This window comes from Artemia sp. Qi Xiang Cuo, chromosome 3, assembly GCF_049724085.1.
Source record: "Artemia sp. Qi Xiang Cuo chromosome 3, ASM4972408v1, whole genome shotgun sequence".
In the NCBI taxonomy this organism is placed as follows: Eukaryota; Metazoa; Arthropoda; class Branchiopoda; order Anostraca; family Artemiidae; genus Artemia; species Artemia sp. Qi Xiang Cuo.
The window spans coordinates 4,925,840-4,953,302 of record NC_142796.1 but is presented as its reverse complement, the minus strand read 5'-3'; the positions used below and the strand labels follow the sequence as shown (position 1 = coordinate 4,953,302).

Sequence of the window (27,463 nt, the reverse complement as noted above, 5' to 3'; positions counted from 1 at the left end):
TTGTTGGGAAATCGACTAGGGTTTTAAGGTTAAGTGACCTGGCCAGCGATTTGCTATCGAGTTCGTTAGCATCTCCTAGCATTACTACTCCAAAATATGGGTGAGTTCTCTGGACGTAATCTGTCGATTCCTGCAGCTTCTCCCAAAAAGCCTTTCTTGCCGCAGCTGGCTGACCAGCTGAATAATAGAAAACGCACACTGCTACGGCAGAGAGCGACCTAGGGAGTCGCTTAGGTTGGGCTTTGACCAAAATAATTCATCATTATTTCCAAGAAAAGCTATATTTAAAAGCTTAGGTTGAAAATTTTCGTGTAAGAGTGTCATAAGTCCTCCTCCTTTTTGCCCAAGAGGATGGTCATCAGGCCGAAGATTAATAGAAGAAGAAAAGTTAGGAACCCTTAATAAATTAAGATCTTGCCGGTGGACCTCGGAAACACAGATAACGGAAGAGCCAAGTATTTCAGCCGTGGTCTGAAGTTCAGTAAATTTTTCTAGATTTAAATTTTCGGCGTTGCTGTAAAGGAAAGAAGGAAATACGTAACTTTTGTCGTGAAACTCCCTGCAAAATGGTTTATTTTGGAGTTTCTTGCCCCCTATCGCGACTGGTGCAGCAACAGGATTATTTAAACTGAAGTCAGAGATATTGAAAATATGCTATTTGGATAACCTAACTACATACAATGTCTTCTGATTTAGTTAAGTATTCCCCTTGGGATTCTTTAAAAGTTTCAACGTAACACCCTTATCCATTTGAGATATTGCAGACATGTTCTTTTAACCCACTGGATGCAGAGTCTTGATTTAATTAAACATTCTCTGAAAGTTTCAATATATACCCGAAGGCATGGGAGAAATATTGCAGATGCGTTGTTTTGGCAGCCTTGATGCACGTAGTCTAGTTTGAAGCTCGAAAATCCCTTAAAATCCGTTGATAATTTTAACTTACTACACTTAGCCATTCCTGAGATATCGCTTTTGACAACATGGATCCACATAAATTCTTTTTTATTTAGTTCAACATTACTGGATAAACTTTTAATGAATTTCAGCTACGGGTCTGTTTATTGATTTTTTTTTTCTAATAAAAGCCAAGCAATGAAATATGTCTTGTTGTTTTGCAAAGGTGCCTTTACCCAATCTTTCAAAATGTTAAAACCAAAATCCAACTTTAGTTAGAAATACTAACTAAAGTTACAGCAAACAACCAAACAACAAACTACCTGTTACCGTAGAATGAGCCGAATTCAAATCCTCCATCTATTAAGGGGAGACCCAGTATCACTGTAACACGGCAACTATGTATTAAAAAGAGATAATTAACACCATCGTGGTTGAAGAGCTGGCTAATACTAATCGAGGACATTTCCAACAGTGCACTAAAAATACGTTTTGAAAAGAATTCATTAGCGAAAAATATGGGCAACTTAAAGCTGATTTAGGAATGGTTACTACCGTTTCGCTGAATCTCAATATATAATGTTAGTGGGAAAACAAATTTGTTGGAATTTCGAAAAAGAACCTTAAACCCCTCGAAGTGAAATCGTCCTTAATAGCCCCCCCCCTCCATCTTGAACAACTAAGGAAATCACTTTTGTGTTGGGGGTACTGTGTTTTTGTTGTTTTTTTTCTTCTTTTTTTACTGCATTTTTCTTCCATTTCTAGAGTGGATAGGCTGGGAAGGAGAAAGGAGTAAGGGAGGATGGGGTTAAACTGAACAAAATTAGGCGATCACAAATATCTTATTTGCTTATGAATTGAAAAGCAAAATTTGATGTTATCTAGATTCATATCAGAATAAGGAATGCTTGAATTTTTTCTTCAGATTTTTTTTTCTTCGAATATCCTCACAATGCGTATCTATAGTTTTGGTCAAAGTCCGAACCGACCCCACCTAGTGGGGTTGGTTCGGACACGCTGGGGCTTGGACAGGACAAGCTGAAAAGTGCCGAAAATCTACTTGCAGTCTTATACAAACAGTAAATTCATCCATTAAATTGTTTTTCTTTTACTTCGATTGCAGTTGTACAAAATGATAAAAATGAAGATTTACAAGAAAACCGAACGTCTTCAGCTGGGTTAATTAAGACGTATTGTGTGGCGAGAAGTCAAATTTACAGCGATAGCTTTGAAACACTGCTGGTTCTTCCACAGGATAAAGGTTGTGGTAGACTTTGGAGAATATAAGAAAAATCCACATTTGCACGATTTTCTAACTCGGGGAAGACGAAATTTTCATTTTTAATGCGCATGAAACCGATCATAGCTTTACCTTCTGCGATATCCTACATTAATCTATCATTGCAACGGATTGACTTCTTTAGCTGGAACTTGACAAAGACTAAATCTCCTACTAACAAGAAAGATGGGCTAAACGGCACGTCACCATGGTTGTCTTCTTCACTAAGATGTAATGATTCATCAGATGAAACATCCAGCTTGAAATCTACCACAGGCGTCACCGTAGGTTGTTTTTCTCTCTATTCTCATACCTTTTCGCCTCAATTTCTTCTTTTCTAATGTGTTACTACATATCCTGGTTGTTTCGGTTTGTGGCACTTACGAGAGCTTACGTGAACATTTCCCATATGCGGGAAAGTTCTAATCATTTTTGGATTTATTCTTGCAAACTGACCTTATAGGTCGGTGGTTGATGGCCTGGGAGAACGACTGGTATCAGTTGTTTGTTCAGGAGTAGAAACGACATTGTTGGCCCAGGATTGGCGAATTTCGTCAAGTTCCAAGGCTGTTGTATTTGCCTGATTTCAACTTGCTTGATCTTGCTTCCTTAGGGGTGGGATAGTTCCCTATTTATCCTTTGTGTTTAATTTTATTATGAATTTAAAGGTAAAAAGACTAACGTTCCATCACTTTGGAAGTTAGGAAATCCATCTCACTGAACGAATTTCCGGTGAAAGGGCAGATTCCAGCCTTTTTGAAAGAGGAAGTGATATTAGCCGGAGAAAACTTTTCTAGGTAGGGCGTAAGACAAAGCTCAGCCACCTATTGAATAAACATCTTTGTCCAGGGTTTAAATGAAGCCATTCATTAAACTTAACTTGAGACCGCTCTTGACAGGATCAAGAACACCAATATCTATGGGCTGGAGTTGGTGGGAACAATTAGATGAAAAAGCTAAGAGAAAAACACCGTTTTCCGTGCAGAAAGAAATACATCTTAGATCACGGTGACTTTCGTGATTATCAAGCAAAAGGAGTGAGGATTGTCTTTTGGAGACCGGTGATGCTTCCAGAAATGTTCTAGAGCCAACAAAAATTCTCGCCGGCCACCTAGCCCATGAGTGTGCGAGCCTGAGGGAGCCAGGAGAACCTCTTCATACCATCTCAGGCCTGAAGTTTTATCGTGGGAAAATAAAACTGGTGGAATATGTCCGCAAATTTGATTGATTAAGCAAACCAATGTTATATTTTCTCCTCACTCAGATGGAAGGTCTGTTGTACCTGTTTAACTCCTGTAGGTGCCATAATTCCTGGCGGTTCCAAAATCGTAGGGATGCCAGTCTCATTGAAATTCTATATGAGCTCAGCTGTGAATTGATGCCTGCCATAGACATCAAGTAGATTATCAAAAAAGTTTGAAATGACTTCTTTGTTGAAGCCACTTATCCTTGCATGGCTAGTGGGCCAAGATGGACGAAGCGAGATGCCGGGGTGTCTTTTCAAAAAGTGGTAAGCCAGTCTGTTGAAGCACTGTGTCGTGACCAAGACGGCGAGGTTTTAATTTCATTCTCAGTAAAATATTGAAAGGCCAGCTTTTTCGTTAACGTAACGACAAGATAGTGACACATATCCCTTTTTTGTTTGTCAGAAGATACCTGCCAACTTTGCTCTATGTGCTTCTCAATCTTTCTAATTGCCGCCTCAATATCCACTTCAGGCTTATCTTTATTACGGTTCAAACCATCTTTTGCCTTTTTCAGATAATCGTAAAGAGAAATTTTCATTATTTTGAAATGTGCTCCAGCTCCTCTGATCGACATCCTCCTTTCTAAATGTGCTTGGATCAGCGCTTTCAGATTTTTCTGCTGTGGTCAGTGGTCCCCAAGCAAGAGAGAGAGAGAAAGAGGAGAAGGGAGGGACATTATATATGTCTCTCCCTTTGAGAACAGCTCAACAAACATTTTAGACAATCAATTCCAAAATCTGGAAATTTCCAATACATTGCGATCACGATGTGTGGGTTACTGCATTTCGACGGAAATTTTAGGACTATTTTTTTCCGCTTTCTTTAGACAAAAATGATCGGCCTATGTTTCTGACAGTTCTAATTGCCGTCAAGGTCGTATCCAGGATTTTGTTCGAGGGTGGGGGTGGGTGTGTTTTGTTCGGAAGGGCTGTTTAATAAATTTTCTTTTACTCCTTTTTCCCAGCATTAGTTCCCCCCCCCCCGCTTGTATCACATTATCAGTAGACATTATTAAGGCAGCGTCTGGGAGTAACCCCAACGAAAAGTGTAAATTGTAAGTGTATTTGTATCTTTTACTGATGCCTTGCATTTGGCATTATAAAAGAACCGCCCTTGCTAAAAGAGCGCAATAGTTATAATTGTGTTCATTTGGCGCAGTAGCCTGTGGTAAGCTAAAATTGTCTATTACTAAGACAGCTTTCTAGGAGAAAGTTCGGTTTCAAATCTTCTGAGACGATTAAAAATGTTTATCCAGATCACTCCATGTGAGATGTGTACGATTTTTGTTTGAAATTTGTGCATTGTTATTTATTATTCTGTCGGTAACTTAGGATTTTGGTGCTAAAGTGTAGACTATGTGTACATATAATTGTTTTTTTTCACCAGAAACAAGGGGTTTCTGGTTCCTGGTTCATTAGGTGTCTCTGGTTAATGCATATATTCTGTTATTTGTTTCTTTGAAAAAAGAGTCCTTCTAGCGTTATCTAGATTATCACCTTGCATAAAAGTGGCAACCCACTCGATCCATCAAACTACCGCCCAATACCTACCCTGTCTTCAGTTTCAAAATCTACAGAACCACTCTCTGTATAAAAGGAATGTGTCCTATCTTTTTGTGAAGCGTTGTCTTCTCTGTGCCAATTTGAATGCCGAAACAATCACTCCACTGAGCACGCCAGTGTACGTTTTGACCCAATTTTTCTGCAGTGCCCTCGATCAGACACGCATGGATGAATTTTTTTTAGAGGGGAGGGGACAATTATAAAAAAAGCAAATTCTGCTTGATAATTCAAATACAGTGTCTGGTACTTCAGGAAAATTTTGAATTGGAAGGGCCTGGCCCCCAAGGCCCCTTACCATATAGTGGAATTTCTGCTTCATGCTCCTTGATATAAAGGGGACACTCGACCCTATTTCTAACTTCATTCTAAAGTTTAAGCTTGATAAGCGTGGTTTTAGTGGTCCATTCTTGACAAACAGATGTCACTTTGTTAGTGACAGTTATAAAGTTGCTAGCAAGTTCCCCAGTCAAATACTGTTGGCGTGCCCCATGGTTCAATTATTGGTCCTGTTTTGCTAGAGCTCTAAAGGACATTGTATTACCAGTATCATTTCCTTGCTGCGTTAAAGCTGACGATGAATCGACAGGGTGCTAGAATGCACTGATTGGCTTGCACCTACTCTGGTGGTTTCGATATAAAAGCCTAATGGTGAATTACTATATGTCGAATTTCGTTATTTTGTTTTAAGCTGCTGTTCGTGCGCCAAGCTTCCAGTATGTGATGAATATTTGTATTTATAGAGTTCATTATATTCTGCATCTAGGTATCCAGCTAAACAGTGATCTATCATTTAAAACTTACATAAGTAATATGGAGGCAAAGATAAGATGTAATGTTGGTATCCTGGGCGCTTGAAATTTTTCCTACGTTATCATGCCATGCGTTCTTTGTATTTTTTCTTTCCTTCATTCTTCTCTTACTTATTGTCCCCTTCTCTATTCGAATACGCTTAAGGATCCTCCAATTCCTTTTCAGAGGTTACAGGGTAGGGAAATCTGTGTTATTATGCATCCATGTTGAATAAGGACTAGTTCAGTGTTTATTCTTTTTTGGAAAGCATGAACGCCATTTAGATAATATTAATAAAAATAATTCTGATTGAAGAAAAATTTACCAACTCTATCTCAGCTAAGTATGTTCATTTTTTTCTCTTATTTTTTTGGGGTTCTTATATTAAAAAAAAGTCTCTTCAATTATGTATTCACTTGATTTGTTTCTTGCGCACCCTGTCCATCGTAAACTTGCTTGTTTGGTTATAATCGTTTTCAACCTCTGATTAAATGCCAATTTTCTAGCTTTTGTTTTTTAAAACGTAATCACATGTAAACATGTAAATCACAAAATTATGCAGTATTTAGCGTAGTATCACATTTTCATCAGTATTGTCACATTGAACTGTAAAAATAGATAGGTAAAACTAATCATTAATTTGACAATGCTCTTCGTCCGCAAAAATTCAAATATTAACAATCGCTTGATTCCCAAAGACAACTACACCTTCAAAGGCAAGCTATATCTTCGTAAGCTACTTAGTGCTCTATGTTTTGCTGGTTTTTCACCCACGTTTCTTTTTTTTGTTTAATGTGGTACCTGTATGAGGAAGAGCCTCATAACTGCAGAAGGAAGCCTTTTACATTAAAAAATTAGATTCCTGATTTTTTTCAATATTCTAAGTTTAGTGCGTTTGCTTGGTTGGATAATTATGGGTAAATATGGGTAAGTATGTATTGTTGGGCAAGTTTCCACTTAATCGGTTCAAACAATCTTATTTAATTTCCGTTGTCTTGTGTTCTTTAAAAAGTCGTTATTTTTAGGCGAGAGCAGAGCAAGCCCAGGCAGAGCAGGCCCAGTGGCTGCAGATGCAATCAGAAGCGCAGGTTCAACTCCAAGCAAATATACTGCCATCTAGAAATGTTGAGGATGAATATTGACTTTGAGAATAATACTGACTTTTTACCGGGTTGTATGTCCTATCGATGTTGATTAAAGGTTCTTGAAAATCGAAATTAGAAAAAACAACTGGAAAAAATACAGCCCCCCCCCCTCTCTTAAATCTCAAGATTATTCTACAAGACAGAGTTGGCGAATTCGCTAGGCCAGAAAGATTATATTGTTTTCAAAATAATCCTGACAAAAACTCAAAGGCTAATAAACTTAGCAGCTTGCACGATCTACACATGGAAACTTGGTTTTGCACGGCTCATAGTTAAAACTTTGGTAATATGCTGTTGGAATATTGGAAATATCGTGGGTAAAACGACTTTTTTTATATATGTAAAAAAGTAAAAGTATATAACTGAACTCTGCCGTTTAGGCAGAACCCTGTAGTAGCTGCCACTTTTCTTGATTTTCAAGCCAATATATTTCCCCTGTTGTTAAAGCAAAGGGAAAATAAGTTTCCTATATAGGGGTTCTAATGGTGTACTTTTTGTTTTGATCTGCTTTTTTTAAGAGTTATGGGTTATTATCTTAACATTGGACGTGATCGTCTCTTACTAGGTTGCTAGCTACCGCTGCAACTCGGACAAGTATTTCGTAGATCTGAAAAACGAGAATTATTTATTTCTTTGTTGATGTCTTTATAATGGAGTTTTTCTTCGTGAGAATCATGGTTGCAGCTGTATCTGCAACCTAATAAATGATAAACCACGGCCTATAGTAACCAAAACTGCATTTTCATATACAAAATGATGTTCTATTGGTGTGACGTCATATTTGAGTGACTCTGCTCCCTGATTCCCTCTGGTTCATTCTTTACCATGTCCATCAAAAAAAATGCATCCAAATTTTTCTAATCTCTTTTGAAAACTATCGTGCAAGAGAGATCCTCGTAAAAAAAATAAATAGAGATGCTGGTTCTTAGAGGCATTTAAATTATTAGACCTTAAAGTCAGAATCAGCTATCAACCAGATTATGACGTCACGAAATGAATGATGTTTGACTATTGCTAAACTCTGTGTGTATGCTGTGTCCACTAAAATTTTTATTTAAAAAATATGAGTTTATTAAGGACATAAATATTTATGGTGGAATTTGGATAATGTATATAACTATTTCTGCTTGAGCGATTATTTAGTGTAATTAATTATTTCACAGAAAGAAGGTTTGAATTTAATCAAAGATGGGTTAATGTGTTTTCTGTGCCTAACGGCTAAGTTTAACACAAACCCCCACCATCGTGGATAAACAACTGGTGCTTTTTCCAATAAGAAAGTTTTAAGTATTCCTACGCTTAGATGGACAAGGAAAATTAAATAAATGAGTCATCGAGATATAGAATCAAGCAAGGAAATGGCCAAAAGTACCCAAATACTTGTGAAAACCCTGGTATTCGGAAGCCAACAACAAATCGGGTTTCATTACAAACGTACATGAAGGTGCATTTTTAGTTATATACTGAGCTGAAAGTAGGTAATTGATACCCGATATTGTAGTTGTAGAGAAAATATGCCTGGTTTTCCTCCTTTGTGTCATCAAACGAGTATAAATACATTGAACATAAAAGAAATAATGCCGCCACCTTTTTCTTGTGGGGACTGGTAGAATATCCTGCTCAAACAACTGACAATCTAGAGCCAGTTAAACAAATTTGTTGGAGACAAAAAAAAAAGAAAAAAAAAAAAAAACACCCAATGCATCTAAGACTTGTATTTCCTTGTCTTTACTGAGACGAAAAACCCAAAACTAGAGGTGTGGAAGTTTCCAGACCTAATAATTCTATTTCCCTAATTTGAGTATCTGTCTTAGTTGAGAAATAAGGCCATTCCGATAGGATGTGCTCAATCGTTTCTTCAATAATTATTCTACTATGGAAAGAGCATTCTTCTTTTCTGAAAGATGGTATAATGCTAAACGTTACCTTGTCATTGCATTCCCAGTTCTCAAGCCCAAACTAGTAATTAGCTATTTTTCATTTGGAATAGATCTGATGCTGGGGGATACAATGCCAAAGAAGTTTCAAAACATGCATTTGTAGTAGCAATAAGAGGCTATTAACTTTAAAGTTTCATTTGCTATGAGATCCACCTTCCAAGAAATTGGGTGATGAATTGCTTGTTTTGCAATATTGTCAGTAATTTCTTTACCCTTTATCAGCGGCGTAATTTCGTCAAAATCCTGGGGAAGGGGGCAAAGTTGGATCCAATTTTCCTAAAATGAGCAATACAATACCGTAAAGATAAAAATATATTAAAGAAAACTGACCTATTTTCCTAATTATGCAGGCTTATCTTAATTTTGACATGTTCTCTGAAGAAACTAAATTTCACCTGGGGGAGCAAACTGTGGGGGGGGGGGGGCATACTAGGGTCTGGAGGGGGCAGTTGTCCCCCTACCCCATAGCAAATTACTCCCCTGCCCTTTATCATTATGTGTGATTGGACCCGAACCATTTCAATTTGAAAAGCCTAGGAAGACAGGACTTCCCAGGCAAAAAATTGAGATTTTTCTCAAATTCATATGTGTAAGTATATAACTGATTCTTCAGCCATGAAGTTGCATTCTTGAAGTGTAACAATATAGTATAAAATTGGTACTCGAGACCTTGAAGTTATATATTAAGCTGTAAGTATACAATAAATACATGAACCTTGAATTTATATACAAATTTCATGTTATAATTGCTGATTAATTCTTTGATATTTGAGCCTTGAAGTTATATTCTGAGCCGTAAGTATATAACTAATACTTGACATCTGATAAGTGAGCATGATACTTGTTCCTTGAAGTTATATAGTGAGCAGTAAGTGTATAATTGATACCTGATTCTTGAACCTGAGCCTTGAAGTTACATACTGAATTTTAAGTGTATAACTGATACTTGAGGTTTTATACTTGTTCCTTAAAGTTGTATATCGAATAGCAAACATATATCTGATAATTGAACCTGATATTTGACCTTTTTACCAAAACTGACGATAGTTTATTTAATAACTAATGTTAATTTGTCGATAGCTGATGATAAAAATACCGATTAGATGGTATTACTGAAAAAGAAGCGGGCCAGTAACGGGTACATCTCCTAATTAGGTAATATATTTTTACAGAAATTTTCATAGTTTTCTTGCTACCAGCCTGAAGTAATAGCCCATCACCCTTTGTTCAGTGTTGCCAAATTTTGAAGAAAATATCCCTCGCCGCTCGCTCAATTCTTCAAATTGATTACAGTGTTGCCAAATTTTGTCTCCTTTAACCTAAAGGACTATTAAAAATACTTTAATACAATTACTTTAGAGCAGTGGAGATTCTAAGGGGCCAGATACTATTTTTAGGGATTAAACCATATCTGCTTGACTAGTAGCTCATTTCAAAGCGCTTTTTTCTCTGATTATATTATAAACGTTTTACTGCGTTTAAAAGTCTTGAATTCAATTTAGTTCCCAAATAAAGTTTTTCTAAGAGAATCAAAATTAAGGTCTTACAAAAAAGCGGGTGAGCATCATGCATTGTCCTATCGTGCTCAATAAAGTGTTTTTATGAAAAGAAAAACCAAAGCCCTTAGAATTACCGTAAAATTCAATATTTTCTTCATTGTTACAACGATTTGTGACTTTCTTATCTAACCATGGCGATTTTCTTATGGCCCGAGCCTTAAAATTCCTTCTATATGGTCAAAGAATGAGAAAAACGTTCCTATTCTTGTCAAAAAATGAAGTGCTATCATCAAAAATAGATACGTTTCAAATGAGCTGTCACTCATCACAAATTGGAGCATAATCACAATTGGCTCACAGCAGAGGAGATTCTAAGGGTTCAGACAGTACTTTTTGGGACTAGGCCATATCTGCTTGACTAGTAATTCATTTTAAAGTCCTTTTTTCTCTGATTTATACTATATACGTCTTTCCGCGGTTATAAGTCTTGAATTCAATTTAGTTCTCAAATAAAGTTTTTCTAAGAAATTCAAAATTCATGTCTTACAAAGGAGCGGGCGAGGACCATGCATTTGGTTTTTATATCCAATACAGTGTTTTTGTGAAGTGAAAAACAATAGACCTTAGATTTATCATGAAATTCAATATTTTCTTCATTGCTACAACTCTTTGTTACTTTCTTATTTAACCAGGGTGTTTTTCTTATCGCCCTAGTCTTAAAATTCCATCTATAAGGTCAAAGAATGAGAAAAGGTTCCTTTTCTTGTCAAAACGTGGAGTGCTATTATCAGACAGATCAGACATTTCAAATGAGCTGTTGCTCGCCACAAATCAGAGCAGAATCACATTTCGCTCACAGCAGAGGAGATTCTAAGGGGTCAGACGCTACTTTTTGGGACTAAACCTTATCTGCTTGACTAGTAGCTCATTTTCAAGCCCTTTTTTCTCTGATTCATAATATATACGTCTTACCGCGTTTAAAAGTCTTGAATTTAATTTAGTTCCCAACTAAAGTTTTTCGTAGAAATTCAAAATCCTTGACTTACAAAAAGCGGCGATCGCCTTGCTTTGGCTTATTATGTCCTATTCAGTGTTTTTATGAAGTGAAAAAACAATAGCCCTTATATTTATCATGGAATTCATTATTTTCTTCATTGCTACAACTCTTTGTGACTTTCTTGTTTAACCAGGGTGATTTTCTTATCGCCCTAGTCTTAAAATTCCATCTACAGGATCAAAGAATGAAACAGTTTCCTATTCATGTTAAAACGTGGAGTGCTATCATCAGACAGATGAGACATTTCAAATGAGCTGTCATTCACCACAAGTCGGAGCTCAACCACAATTAGCTCATGATTGGACTTCTCAACAACGCTCAATTAAATGGCTGTCAAAATAGGCCTTCGCGCCTTGGTTGGACTGGGTATGCTCTATATGGCACTTTAAATTAGTGAAGAATTATAGAAAAGTCTTAAATAATTTTTTTAAAATTAAAGTTGGGAACAAAATTAAACCTTAAAATTGTGAGAATGGGGTGAACCTCCTCCCCAACTCTCGCTCTTTACGCTAAAGCATTCAAGATTTATAAAATTAGTTCTCATACAAAATCAATGACCCTTTCTCCAGGTTGAAATAACAATATTTTTTCGAGAGATTCCTTGCGTAATTATGACTTGATCTCTTCACTTTAGAAATAAGAGTTTTACATTTCCACTTAGGAGTTAAATTCCTTTTGTTTTATTTAATTTTAGGCTTTCATTTTTAAGGTGATTGTAATTGTATATTGAAATTCAGTGATGTACAAATGGCGTAAGACTATGGAAATATATACACAATGGTTTATTGTTGTCAGGCTACATACTCAATTCTAACTCCAAAATCAATATTCCTATTTCTTATACTTGACTTTTGTGTTTTTAGTAAAGTGCTAGTTTTCTATAATCCTAGAAACACAGGGAAACATAATTAGTTTGTTTATCTCTATTAGTTTTATTGATATATATTGGATAGGCTGTGAAGTAATTAGTTTTGTCCGTTTTAAGTTTCAACTTCGCTCTTTGCTTCCCTAAGAAAAACTTTGTTTTTTAAATTAATATGTTACAGGTGACATGCTGCAAATATTATTCAATGATACGTCCATGGTTTTTACAATTTCTGCAAAGATTTGGGCTTGCATTGTATTGCTACTTTCGTCATCTGCCAAATTGTATATTTTTTCTTCGTCTCTAAAATTTAAGTGGAGATCGCTGAGTGGATCTTCACACTCCAAATCAATCGAACTATAAAGAAAACTATAAATTGAAGGCACATCAGGCCGCAATTAAAATCATCTTCTTGTTCTTTGAATTTAAAGAGCAAAATTTTTGTAAGTTGGAGAATTTATTAAGAATAACGTTTGAAAATTTGCCCAAATATATGTCTTCACCCTGCAAAGGGTACAAAAACTTAACTCCTGCTCTGACTATCAATGAAAATAATCGTCTAGTGCACACCGAACTCGTTAACCAAAAAAAATCGAAATTTTGGTAAACTTGGATCCATAAAAGCATGGTCACAATGCCATTCCTATGTTCAATCCTCGTTCCTATAGGATTGATAATTTGTAAGAGCTCATTAGTTTGGGTATTCAGCTATCATGTCTATTTACAGCCATGAAATGTGTTACTTCTATGAAACAAAACCAGACTATCTCCCATATCAAAATTCTGGTTGGGTCGTTGAACGCTGTGTCAACTGATAATTTCTTAAAAGACGCAAAATTGAGCTGACATACAATCGAACATTCAAAAAGAAAGCACAAAATACGTGGGAACCACCTTTTCCCCCCCCCCCCCCCACCAAAAATACTCCTTTTTTTTGACTGATCTTCAATTGCTTTCCACTTATAATAAAATAAAATAACTCTCATTTTCTGATCAAATAAGCACCCTCGAAAGTTTCTTTGACTCTGAGGAGGAGATGGGGATAAGGACGGGGCGTTTTTTCTCCAATACAGTTAATCCCAGATTACGACTCGCATCATTACGGCTGAAAAATTGCAATAACAAAAACAGGAGTCACGGCTACAGCGGCAGCTGCAACCTAGTAAGGGCCATAGTAACCCAAAGTTAAAAAACAAATACCAAGTGAAAGAAAATTGCTATATAATACTGATTCAGGATCGAATGAGGACACTACAAAGTTTTTTTTACTTTGAGGTGGGGATGGGGATGAGGAAGGGGTAGTTTTCCTCCTATATGATTAATCTCAAATTATGGCTTGCAGCATTACGGCTGAAAAATTGAAAAAGAGGAGTAATCGTTGCAGCGGTAGCTGCAACCTAGTAAAGAACAAACCACAGCCCATAGTAACCGAAAGTTAAAAAGCGCGTTTTTAAAAAAAAAACCTAGTGAAAGAAAATTACTATGTAACACTAATTCAGGAATTGTAACTACTATTTCGGTTTGCCTTAAAAGTAAAAGTTTATTGCAAAAAAAAAAAAAAAATATATGGTGATTTCACAAAAAAAGCTTGAAACCCCCTCGAGAAAGGCGTCAGATCAAAATGAAAACTGTACTATTGGAATCAGCATGGTTGAAAACCTTTAATGGGGCAATAACAGTCCCCCTCCTTGATAAACAAGGAAAATGAATTTTTGCATGGGAAGCACTGATATGTCTCCCGTTTTTTTAAGACGTATATATTATGAATAAGAGAAAAAAGGGCTTTAAAATGAGCTACTAGTCAAGCAGATAAGGTTTAGTCCCAAAAAAGTAGTGTCTGACCCCTTAGAATCTCCTCTGCTGTGAGAGAATTGTGATTATGCTCCGATTTATGGCGAGTGACAGCTCATTTGAAATGTCTCATCTGTCAGATGATAGCATTCCGCGTTTTGACAGGAATAGAAACGTTTTTCTCATTCTTTGACCTTATAGATGGAATTTTAAGACAAGGGCAATAAGAAAATCACCCTGGTTAAATAAGAAAGTCACAAAGAGCTGTAAGAATGAAAGAAAATATTCAACTTTAGGTTAGATTGAAGGGCTACTGTTTTTCAATTCATAAAAACACTGTATAGGGCATTACATGTCAAAGCATGACCATCCCCCTCTTTTTTTTAAGACATGGATTTTGAATTTCTTAGAAAAACTTTATTAGGGAACTAAATTAAATTCAAAACTTTTAAACGCGGTAAGATGTATATATTATGAATCAGTGAAAAAAGGGCTTTAAAATGAGTTACTATTCAAGGAGATACTGTTTAGTCTCAAAAAGTAGTGTCTGACCCCTTAGAATCTCCTCTGCTGTGAGCCAATTATGATTATGCTCCGATTTATGGCGATTGACTGCTCATTTAAAACTTTTCATTTGTTTGATGATAGCAGTCCACGTTTTAAGTAGAATAGGAACCTTTTTCTAATTCTTAGACCTTATATATTGAATTTAAACACTAGGGCGATAAGAAAATCGTCCTGGTTAAATAAGAAAGTCATTAATAGTTGTAGCAATGAAGAAAATATTGAATTCCATGATAAATCTGAGGGCTATTGCTTCTCACTTCATAAGAATGTATTGTAGGGCATAACAAGTCAAAACCTGGTCCACGCCCGCTTTTTTGTACGACAATGATTTTAAATTTCTTAGAAAATCTTTATGTAGAAGCTAAGGAAATCTCAAAATTTTTAAACGCAGTAAGACGTATATGTTATGAATCAGAGGAAAATGGGCTCTGAAATGATCTACTAGTCAAGCAGATACGGTTTAGTCCCAAAAAGTAGTGTCTGGCTCCTTAGAATCTCCTCTGCTATGAGCCAATTGTGATTGTACTTCGATTTGTGGCGAGTGACAGCTCATTTGGAACGTATCATCTGTCTGATGATAGCACTCCACGTTTTGACAAGAATAGGAATTTCTGATTCTTTGACATTATAGATGGAATTTGAAGACTAGGGCGATTTGTGAACTAAAGAACTTTATTTGTCAACTAAACTGAATTCAAGACTTTGAAATGCAGTTAAACGTATATAATATGAATCAGAGAAAAAAAGGGCTTTAAAATGAGCTACTAGTCAAGCAGATATGGTTTAATCCTTAAGAATAGTATCTGACCCCTTAGAATCTTCACTGCTCTAAAGTAATTGTGTTAAAGTATTTTTAATAGTCCTTTAGGTTAAAGGAGACAAAATTTGGCAACACTGTAATCAATTTGAAGAATTGAGCGAGCGGCGAGGGATGGTTTCTTCAAAATTTGGCAACACTGAACTTAGGGCGATGGGCTATTTCTTCAGGCTGGTTTCTTGCTTTGGAACATTCGACGCAGCTTGAAAAATTCACTTCAAGAAACCCGAAATTGAATACTGTTGAATTGAAATTAAATTGAATGACGACTGCGACGTAGTCAAAAACCCAGGAGTGTTTCAAACACTTTGTTCGAAAAATTGACTTTAAATAGAACATTAGCCAAATTCGATCAGAATTGAAAATCAACTGATGTGGTTTTGTTCACCGACTAGTTTTTCAAACACTCTTTTCCTAAAATGAGTCATTGCTCTACTATGAGCCCTGTCGTGGGTCTTTGTCCTTCAGGCCTTTATCTCTGACCCAGTCAAATTCCTAACTCTTCCTCCCACTCAAAATAATAAATATAATTTTATAATATCCTGAAAGTAATTTTCCAGGAAAAGAAAACTACTGTTAAAGGGATTTATGGTCAAGATATAATTTTTAGCTTCAAACAACTGATTAACGTTTTTAACCATGGAGTAATCGAATGTCAGAAAGAAGCTGTGTTTGCAACAACTAACTTGATGAGGGGGACTATGCTGTAACAAGTCGAACAGCTCATTCCTGACAATGTACCAAGGACAATTTGTCAACTCCTCTCAGTGGACGACGTTGAGATTTCGATTGTCCTGCTACAACAGTGTACGGATCTGTTATTTCGCTTTGTTTATTGATGACGTAGGAGTTGTTACTACAGAGAGACGAACCTCAGTCCTCCATCTCTAGAGGAGAGTGTCACAGCTGCTGCTCTGTAGTAACTACAATTTGAAGATGTATTATCATGTTTGTAGTTATGATATATCTGGATAATACCCACGCGTATTATTTTTCTACTGCCTCCTATATTTAGATACGGCTTTTAACTTTAGATTAAGTTTTGAGGGTTTTTAAGCTATTTTCCGTAATTTCCATAAATCGCTCTTCAAAATAACATTTTACTATTAAGACTAATCGACACAATAGTTACAATTCCTGAATCAACTACAGACGACAATTTGTTCGCACCAGCCAGTTTTTCTTAAACGTGTATTTTAACTTTTGGTTACTATTGACCGTGGTTCGTTCTTCACTAGGTTGCAGCTACCACTGTATGACTTTAACAAGCCTTGTTCTTTAAAAGTAAAACTATGGTATGGAATAGGGGTTGAGGGATCGGTGTCCCCCTTATATTGTAAATAACCATAGATATTGTATTAACAATGAGCAAAAATTAAGTAAAATAAAACAATTCTAATGAAATTCAAGAAATTAACTAAAACTTAAAACGAACAGAAATCATCCTGTACATGATCATTTATTAGAAATCACCTCTCTCTGGACACCCTTTCTTTATAGTTTTGAATTACCGATTAATTTTGAGTTTGAAGGATCCTTTTTTCTATATGAATGTGAATTTTTTAACGACAATTATATAGCCTTTCAGGTAAAAGCCTTCATATTTTTTTTTTATTGCTATCTAGTAAAGAAGCCCCTGAAAAGACTCAAGCTATTATGTATATATTTATTACGGGAATTCTCATTATTACAATAAAGCTTCTTGACCTGTTTTGTTTTCTTTTCTGTCGATTTTTGCTTCTTGATGGCACTGGTCTGTTGAATATCTTTGTTTTTTTGTCATTTTTACTTTCTCAAAATCTGGATCACAAGACAACTTAGTAGTCGTCAATCTCTGTTCCTTTCAGCGGCCTTTTTATTTTTTCAAATAGGTTTTTAATAATTTTTATGACATTTTTGCTGTAGTGCTGTTTTTTTTTTATTTGACATTTTTCTCGTTTTTTTTCGTGTTGCTCTCTTGAAATCACCATGTTTCTAAGCGATTTCAAAAATTACCAACTTTAATTTTTAAGGCGACGAGACCTATCACCCTATTGTCATTGCAATTGACGTCGTATATTTTTACAATAATCTCATTTATGGTTGCAAATCACGATTATGATGTCATTCACCATCTGTTTTTTTTTCAAAATTGTATTATATTTTAAATATTACGCTTCGTTAATTATAAAAGTACGTAACTATATCATTTTACTTTAAATGAGCCTTTAAACAGCTCTCTAAACTGTTAAATACCTTACGAAGCAATGTTGTCCCTGGAGAATTGGTGTTGGTTGTGTATGCTAGGCTGTATACAGCTGGAAATAATCTAACTACTGAGGGCATTAGCATAGCGAGATAATCAATAGATTTATTTAGTCATTGTTGCAATTGATTTGTGTGATTTCTGGCGTTCAATGACTAATTGCAATAATTGAATGGCGTTCAAGGGTGCTTATTGGGAGCTATTATAATTAATTATTTGCTTATTGTGCTTCAGAGCTCAATAATCTGCAATTTGTCCGTTTACAGATAGAAATAGAATAGATTTTCCATTCTAACTATAATATGGAGTTCAAATTTAGCTACAAAAATCCATTCCAGGGCCTGTAATTTGATTCCAGTGAGGAGATAATGCAAAAGCGACTACATAACAATTCCAACAAGAAGAAGAACTATAAAAATGTTTTTGGTGAGTTTCGAAGGTTGTAGGGATTTGCAAGAATTCTTTTTTTGTAAGAAATCCATTTTGACATTCAAACCGATCGCAATAAAGCACGATAATTACGCTTGTTTATTTATTTTCTAACTCGTCACAACTAAAAAACAAGAAGACGGAGTACGACATAATACAAATGAAAACACGAAAAGAAAGAAAGAAATACAGTGCAGATATTAAAAAAAATACATCGCCATTACTGCCACAGGAGGAACGACCACTCGTTCGACAGCCTTGCGTTAAAATTGTTGATCTCTTTCGAACGGCTCTCTAACTTTATAAGGAAGGCTTATACATAAGTTACGCATGAAGGTAGTCTCAACATATACTTTAACATATAACATATGTTTATACACATAACAAAAGTAGTATGAGCGAATTTGCTTAGTATCAGATATCTGAAGCATAGTCCAGAAAGGTGCAACATACAGAATATACGGTAGGATAGTTTCATTATATAATCTAGCTAAAATCATGCGATTAAAATGGAGTTTAGTTGTCATAATGCTGCCTTATTGCGCGGATATTCACTTTTTTAATTAACTAAGAGCGAGTAGGTACCTCGCATGGAAGTTCTGATGGGGAGGCCCGAATTAGTCAATGAAGACACTGGCTTAATGGTAGTATCACTAAGTCTAATAGAAACATCGGTCGAATCTTTCCAATTAAAAAGAACAATTAGGCTTATGCATGAACCCACAATTTGCAATTGTGGCTCTATTATTGCGCTGCTAAAAAGCAGGTGAAACAACAAACCCCTCTCTCATTCCTTATAAACCGGTAATAAAAATAAACATCACTCAGATTAGGGATATAAACCTGGACCACGAGGTTATCATATAAATCCCGATACACTCCTATCACCAGAGGATTCACCCCCCTCTTATATGTAGAACACAAAACATATTCGTGGACATGCGAATCAAATGCAGGGGGGACTCCGTGGTTACCAAGAACTGATATTCACTAGCTGCATCAGCATATAAAAGTAGAGAAAGTAAAGCTGACAGAGAATGACCGCACCCTAGTCCCTTCTGAAAGCCAAACTTTCTTGAGGGAACGTACCATTCGACAAAATTCCATCACATGTTAGCGACTCAAAAAACTTTCAAAAAGCATTCAAAATAGTAAAAATCTCTACGAACTGCAAATGTGGGGAGGTTTACCTCGCTTTAGCATGGACACCAGTTTACCTTCACAGACAGATTTTGGCAGTATTCCAGAAGAGATTATCATTTGGTACTCTCCGCTCCAGGGTGTGCGCCCCCCCCCCCCATTGCACTTTCTGACTGAAGGGGAATGAAAAAGAGATCAGCACGACCGGCAGGGAAAGTAAAGTCCAACGCCGTATTTTTTTTTTTTTACTCTCCACTCCATCAACATCATTTGTTGTCTTTCAAAATTTCTATGAAAATCCTCCCTTTTGAGTTTAGGACAAAAAACACGAATCAGCTCGTCTGAAGTTTTAGTTTTTGGAAGCATTTTATTCTTTGTAAGATTCCATTGAAAAAACACAGTTCTCATGAAGCTTTAAATGGATTTTGTATAAACACTTTATCCACTTTAAAAACAAAATAATAAAAAAAGAATCGGCAAACCTCAGATTAAAAGTTACCAAATCCTCAAAAGATAATAACTAACTTTAATTATTGACCCTGATTAAAGAGACATCTACAAAATTACAGGTTCCGTATTGACTAGCATTAGAGAGGAAGTTCACAGTATTCGTTAGCACTTCTTTTCTTCTGTTAATTCTTTGGATTTCCACAAAAGGCAAGTAGTATGTGCTTGGTTGTACCCGACGCATGTTTCTGTAAGAAAAAAGAACAATAATTTAACCCGCGCCCATGGGAGGGTGCTTCCCACTCCCTCCCATGATTGGCTCAAATGCACCTATTTCAAGATAATTGGAGGTTAACATGCATTGTTCAGCCCTCCCCTTAAGAATGCAACCAATGTATATATGTCGTTTAAACTAACATAAACACATAGAAATTGTATTTTCTAGTATCTAAAAAAAAATAATAGAAATTTACTTGTATATATGAAAATCTTAGAAAACGAGCAGAGATGTTTGGAGTAACTTATTTACAAAGAAAAAGAATATGCAAATACATAAATGTAAACATCGCGTTTGCAATTTTAAATACTATATATTTTTACTTGGTTTTCCAATTTGTTTTAGAAACACTGAATTAGTTTTGAAATTTACAACTAAAGAGCCGTTGGAATTAACCAAGGTTAAGAAGGATAATTTTTATCATAAGTCAGGAAACTTTCTTTTTATTTATAACCTATTCCGATTTTTCCCCAGAATTTAAATAATGTTTGATTTTGTATTGGTGTTTGTTTATTTGTTTTTTTTACGTATTTTATTCAGTTGTATTATTAATCATCATTTATTATTAATAAATCATTGCTTTGTTTCGTTTGTTGAAGTATTTTATTTTTCTTTTTTAATTTCATTTATGTAGTTTATATACTCCTCAATATTGAGGGAAATAAATAAATAAACATCATCTCGTCTTTTTGCCCAGACGGAACCAAAACATGAGTTTTTGCAATCCATCATCCGTAAAACATAACCTAATCATATTAACCACTTTTCATCTTAGTCCTAGAATGCGGGATCAAACTACAATTTTTAGTACAGCTTAGAGTTTGATATACCGTCCTTGGATATAAAATTGTTGTTAAATAAAAAATAAATGTTAGTTAAACATAAATACAACTTTTTTAAGACAACACTTCTGTTGTTAGAGATATTGTTAGAAACTGTTGTTAGATAACACCTCTGTTGTTAGAGGTGTGGTTAGAAACCATTGTTAGACAACACCTCTGTCGTTAGAGGTGTTATAAAAAACTGCTATTGTCAAAGAATTTGAGCATTAAAATGCACTCCTTGAGGTGTCTACCCCTGCCCCCAGGATAAACAAAGATACATCGCTCTTCCTTCATATTAGCTAATGTGCAAATATACATCACTGTACATAAGTTTATGAAACATAAAGCTTTTTAATTTGGTCAAATGAAGCTTTAAAATAAATTTCTATATTAACCACTTATACGGACTAAGTGACTTTTTAGGAACAATCTCACCACCATGCATCACCACTTCCTCTGAAAGTAGGAAGCTCAATGTATAGTATTCCGATATTTTTAAATCGATCGGCTTTTTCAGAATTTTCAATCGACAGAAACTTGGCCCTCTTTAAGGCAAAATCGTATTTTAATGCCGCAAAACGGCGGAAAACTCCACTTTTTAGTTACATAATTTTTTTCTACTTAAAAAAGGCACTAGAATTTTTAATTTCCAGTTATATTAACCTTCCCTGCTTTTCTAGAAGCCTTGGTTCGAAACAATCACCCCTGAAAAAATAAGAAAAAAAAACAACAAATAAGTACGAGAAATAAAACAAGAAAAACACGACAGAAAATAATAACAAAGAAACACGCGATATTTCTTCTGAGAAAATATACCAAATTCTACATTTTTGTAGATAGAAGCTTGAAACCTTTACAACAGGGTTCTCTGATACATTGAATTTGTTGCTGTCATTTTTTTCAAAATCACTTGACTTTCTGAGGGTGTCCCTTTCCTCGCTTCTTAAAAGCTAGATAAATCTTCTCGTGCTCTTAGCTTTTCAGGAGTAACTTTAAACTAGATGAATTTTATACGCTTGGAATAAGCATAATAAGTCAATTCTTTTGATGAGTTTTTTTTTCAAAAGTCCTTTTTTTAGGGTGTCGGTTACTACTGTCCCCTATCACTCCTTACGTACAGTTCGTCATCACGAACTGTTTGACATACTGTTTACACATTTTACAGCTTCAACGATCAAAACAAGAAACAAGACTTACGTGAATTCCTTCTTCCAATGTTTTCTGGTACCTTTGGTAATAAATATTTTTTATTCTTCCCAAATCTGTTTCACATGTTGTTGCAACAATCCGTAGTATAGTATCCATGTCTCGTTTTGTCATAGCCTGTCTTAAAGCGTCAGCATAATAAGAACCTCTGTCGATCATGCATTCATCTGAAACAAAATCATCAACTCTGATTCAAAACAGGCATGAACCCAATATTTGCTTATATTACGGTAAATTTTATCGTTGCGCGAAGTGAAATTCAACTCCTATAATTTTTTAGATATCTTTAATGACTCCAGGGTGCCAAAAACTTATTTCAACTAGCAAACTTCTATTTACCTCAGGAAGACGTCTCCAGAAAGATCATACCAAGTAGAAGTGTGGCATCTGACAAAAACTTTTCTTTGAGCACTCAGCGCGGGGTATCCCATGTTGAAAGTGGGAATAGCGTTCCATGTTTCTACATTGCCTTGGCAAACGACAACAGAAGTCGCTGTAACTCGTAAGCGCTTGCAAGCAACGTTAGTACTAAGTTTAAGCCAATCAGAATTTTTAATAGAATTTTTTAGGCCAATGGAAAAAAAAATATGAGGAATGAGATTAGCTCAAACTAGCGCGTTTGAGCTAACTGATATGAGATTAGCTCATATCAGTAAAATCTCATTGTATATGGGCCTTTACAGCCCCACTTCAGATCCTCTTAAGTAGTATAGACAAGAAATCATAAAAACTGCTTGCCATAAAACAAGAAGGGAATCTGGCTTTTCATCGGCTCCCTCAACTACCTATGGTCAGCACCTCAAGCTCTCGCACGTTTGTTATTATGACGTCCAATTTTGTCTGATTTTTATTTCCATTCGATCCCCTACCACCGTATTTGAATAAAATTCAATGAAATATTTTAGATAACTGTTTCATGGTCTCAAAGTAGCCGACCTAGGTGGCCCTGCTTTTCTCTTTGTCATACAGACTGCTATAGCAACTGATCTGTGGGGATCCACGAAGACGTGTTCAAGGAGCTCTTTCATGAGTGTGCTTAATACTATGTTCTTGAAGGATACCGTTGATTAAAACTATCCACGGGAGTGCAATGGGGTACTTCATCCCCCTCCCATGGATAAGCAAAATAAAAAAAATAAAAAAATCACACTGGCTTGTGAGATTTGGAACACAGACGCATATAGATACACCTAGACGACTTCTTAAGGTGGGAGGGTTCAGAATCATGTTTCTACTTTCGCCATATCCAACAAAATATGTTAAGTAACTGTTTATTGTTCTCATAAGTAGCCGAACTTTGTTGCCCTGCTTTTCTCTGTGCTATACAGACTGAGTAGCACAAATATTCTAGCAATTGATTTGTGAGAATCCCGAGGACGTGTTCAAGGAACTCTTTCATGAGTGTGCTCAATACTATGTTCGTAAAGGGTACCGCTGGTCAAAAACATCCACGAGAGTGCAAAGTGTTACTTCATCTCCCTCCCATAGACAGGCAAAGATAAACAAAAGTACATAGGCTAGTGAGATTTGGAACACAGGCGCATATGGACACACATAAACGACTTCTTAGGATATGAGGATTCAGACGTTGTTTTCCCAGATAAAACTTTGTATGGAAAATTTGTGTTTCTGTGCCACTATTTTGTAGTTTTTCACGGTACACCAAGTGGGAGAAACGAATGGTTATGTTAGAAAAAGAATGAGTTACCAGTTTTAGAAACAAAATTGCCTACTGATTAAGTCAACAAAGTTAGGGATAATGGATATTATGCTATCGAATGAAATCCAAAGTTACGATCGATAGTTATGAAGAGAAAAATTAAAATTAGAAACTTTTGATTTTTTTTTCTAAATCATGAAACTTTCAAAAAGTGCGATCGCAATTAGAATCTTAAAATTTAGTCATTTACTAAAAAGCTGGGTATGATTCTTCGTTGAAAGAAGCAATTACCACCAAGCTCGATTATCCTGCTGTGCAAATCTTATATTGGGTCCAATGCCAAATGTTGACCGGGCTGCAAAAAACATTCTGAGGAATCTAAAATAAATCCTCAGTGGTGAGCTGTAGCAGAGATTGTCCTTTACAACCTCAAAGGAAGAGAGATGATGTGGTGTCGAGGACTCTTTTCTGCAATTACATCCACGACCCTCCCTTTGAAGAGCTGTCTCTACTTGTACTGTCTAAGCGAATACAGCAAACATGCGATATACAGTGTGCTTAAATCGTCTAAAAAGAGGAGATATCCAGCATTGAATACCTAAATAAACGCTTTGTAAGACACCGCGTGTCCTTTTAGAATGGTCACCGAGAGATTTTATCATGGAAAACCGTTTTTGATTCCTTTAAGAGGAAGTCCAGCAAACAAAATTCTTGGGAGAAAAAACTACAGTAATGGTTGACTTGTGGCACCGAAGACTCTAAATGTTTAGCGGTCTGGCACCGTAAATTTTGTCACAATAACAATGAAATAAAAAAATAAAAATTAGGTTTCACTTCATTTTAGATTCCGCTGGTTTACAAAAATGAACTTTTCTTTCACAAGAATTAAATAACAAATTTAAATTCCGAATGATCTGTGAAAGTCTTGCTGAGCAGCCAAAGGAATATTAAGACAAATAAATAGAATGAAGAAAGGAGAGGATTCTGGAAACATTTTACCTCTATTCCGAAATACAGATAGAAGATAATGATGTACAATATCGCATAAGATTTATTCTTTAAAAATAATTTCGTTTAATTTTTTCTTTTTGTGTTTCGGGGGTTAGGAATTGAATCATCATAGCAGGGTAGGTAAACGTAAGAAAAGAGACTATTTCCTTGCTTATTTGAAATAAGGAGCTCTGTCCATCTAAAATTTTCTTGCTTCTGAATTGGAGTTTGATTTTATTCCATTAAAATTAAATAGAAAAAATTCCCCCAAAGGCACTTCAGAAGGGAAAACTTTCTAATATACGTCAACTAGACCCGCTCTCGATCACAAGAAGAGAATTAGTATTATGTACTATAGATGTCAGTAACAGACTAGGTCCATGGGAAGTAACTACTTCTACTTCTTAGTCCCAGCCTGTATCTCTGTGAAATTCCATCATTGGGCAACCCTTCCACAATTGCTGCTAATTGCATGTTATCAAATTATTTGCTTTACTGCTACTACTACTACTAACAACTCACCACAGCACCAAGCCACCTAAGGCCTACATACACAGCTACACAAGCTCCTCTTTCATCCCAATCTATGCAAAGCCTCCATTTTTACACCCTCCCTGGAAGTTACCATTTCCTTTAAATCTTTCTTTATGACGTCCTCCAACCCCAGAAGAGGACAAGCTGCTTTCCGTTTAGCCCTAGCAGGTTGGCCAATCTTCGGCAATCTGTCATCCTTCATCCACACAACGTGCCCTAGCCATCTCAACCTTTCTTTAATTATAGCCCTAGAAATTAGGATTGAACCACATTTTTCATACAGCCTACTGTTTGAAATACGGTCAGTCACCCGGGTACCCAGAACAATCCGTAGGCAATTTCTCTTAAAAGCATCTAGTAAATCTTCATTCGCTTTTCAGAGTATCAATGCTTCAGAGTCGTATTTGACAACTGTTATCACTGTAGCTTCTAATATTCTAAACTTGGTTTGCAGACTTATCTTCCTATTCTTCCAAACTTTTTTAACTGTGAAAGAAAGACCCTGAGCCCTGGCTATTCTACTTTTAACATCTTCACTGCTCCCACCGTCTTTACTGATAATCCTACCACGGTAAGTGAAGCTGCCCACCTGATCAACCTTTCGTTACCCAACGTCACCTTTTCATTTTCACTTATTCCTAGCCGCAGTGACTTAGTCTTCTTACCATTAATTTTCAAACCTATTCTAGCACCCTGAGCTCGCGAAACCTCTAAAACTTCATTCATTTTGCTCAAACTTCCATCTAGGATGCTTAAATCATCATCATAGTATGATTCCAGGAAAGTTTTTCTTCCCCATTTGATTCCGTATTCTCCTATTGCCTATCCTGTGCTCCTGAAGACAAAGTCCATCAAAATAATCTTTATAAAGGGAGATAGAACACAACCCTGCTTAACTTCTGATTTAATACAAGCCAGCTGCTAACCTCATATCCTACCTTAACCGCAGCAGGCACATAGCACTAATAACTTTAATGTATTTGTCTGGTATCATAGGCAACGCAACAGCATTGCCTATAGTAAAGACAGTACGGCTCCAATGTCTTATTATTTGATTACTGATCTATTTTTTTTCCAGAGGCACTTCATATGGAAGGGTTCGTCGTATAAACTTCAGAGAGGGCTCATTCGATTGGAAATAGAGAGTTCTAGTGCTCTTTTTAAGTGTCAAAAGTGATTGGAAGGCAACTAACACCCCTTTCACGCCCATCATTTCCCCAAACACATCCAATCAAAATTTTGAGATACCCATTTTGTTCTACGTGTTTGATTTCCAGATTGAAATTATGTTTTTGAGAAGGACACTCCCCCTACAGCTCTCAGGGCACGGATTGTAAGTCATGCCCTGGGGGCACATAAGGTTCTTATAGAAAGCTTCATCGTAGAAACTTCAAAAAGGACTCATTCTATTGGAAATTCAAAGGGCTAGTGCCTTTTTTAATAGTTGAAAGTGGTTGGAGGGCAACTGACCCCCCTCTCACGCCCGCCTTTGTCCCAAACACATCCACCAAACATTTTTAGATAGCCATTTTGTTCAACGTAGTTGAAAATTATGGACATTAGGAATTAGGTCTTTGCGGATGACATCCCCCCTCAATCCTCAGGGCAAGGGTTGTAAGTTATGCCCTGGGGGCATATAAGGTTATTACAGAAAGTGTTGTCGTAGAAACTTCAAAGAGAGCTCATTCGATTGGAAATTTAAATGGCTAGTGAGCCATTAAGAAAACTATTTGTGTCTTGACCAGTCTTGGAAAGTATAGACAAGATCAAATTGAATATTTGATGTATAATGATATTAATTGTTGAAACATCCATCCGTTCAAGAATTCATTTCAATGTAATTTTATTTTTATTTTCAATGCTGTAAGAATTGAAAAACAATATTTGTAATACAATTCGTTTTCAGTTAAGCGCCAGTTAATTTTTCAGTTAACTCTTGTTTGTAGTGAAACTATATTCGTGTTGAACAACTTTAGAAGGAACTAATAAATTAAACTGAATATTTCACGTATAATGATATTAATTGCTGAAAGCTTATCAGTTCAAAATTTTACTATAATTTTAATGTTTATTTTCATTATTAAGTACAACAGAAAATATTTGTCATGAAATTGGTTTTCAGTAAAGCGCCAATGACGCAGTAGGTTTTAGACTTTTGTAGTGAGAGAAGGAGGCGATACCCAAACTCTTGTTTGTAGTGAATTTTGTTCGTTTCAAGCTTGATTTGCATATTCAATTTAAGTTTCACTTGTTTTA

The 27,463-nt window shown here is 35.9% G+C and overlaps 2 protein-coding genes across 4 annotated transcripts in view; one reads left to right on the top strand and one right to left on the bottom strand.

Moving 5' to 3' along the window:
* The window catches only part of NC2beta (negative cofactor 2beta), a 39,395-nt gene extending 32,404 nt beyond the window's left edge, over positions 1 to 6,991 (top strand). For both annotated transcript variants that reach the window (XM_089086782.1, XM_089086783.1), the window contains exon 4: positions 6,800 to 6,991. In XM_089086782.1, coding sequence (XP_088942908.1) covers positions 6,800 to 6,916 — 117 coding nt within the window. In that variant the 3' untranslated portion in view covers positions 6,917 to 6,991. The remainder of the gene's footprint in view (positions 1 to 6,799) is intronic.
* An 11,311-nt stretch (positions 6,992 to 18,302) lies between these two features.
* LOC148953681 (annexin A13-like) overlaps positions 18,303 to 27,463 on the bottom strand; it is a 150,859-nt gene continuing 141,698 nt past the window's right edge. For both annotated transcript variants that reach the window (XM_089086780.1, XM_089086781.1), the window contains exons 8-9: positions 22,015 to 22,190; positions 18,303 to 19,964 (exon numbers count right to left, since the gene is read on the bottom strand). In XM_089086780.1, the coding sequence (XP_088942906.1) occupies positions 19,902 to 19,964; positions 22,015 to 22,190 (239 nt within the window). In that variant the 3' untranslated portion in view covers positions 18,303 to 19,901. The remainder of the gene's footprint in view (positions 19,965 to 22,014; positions 22,191 to 27,463) is intronic.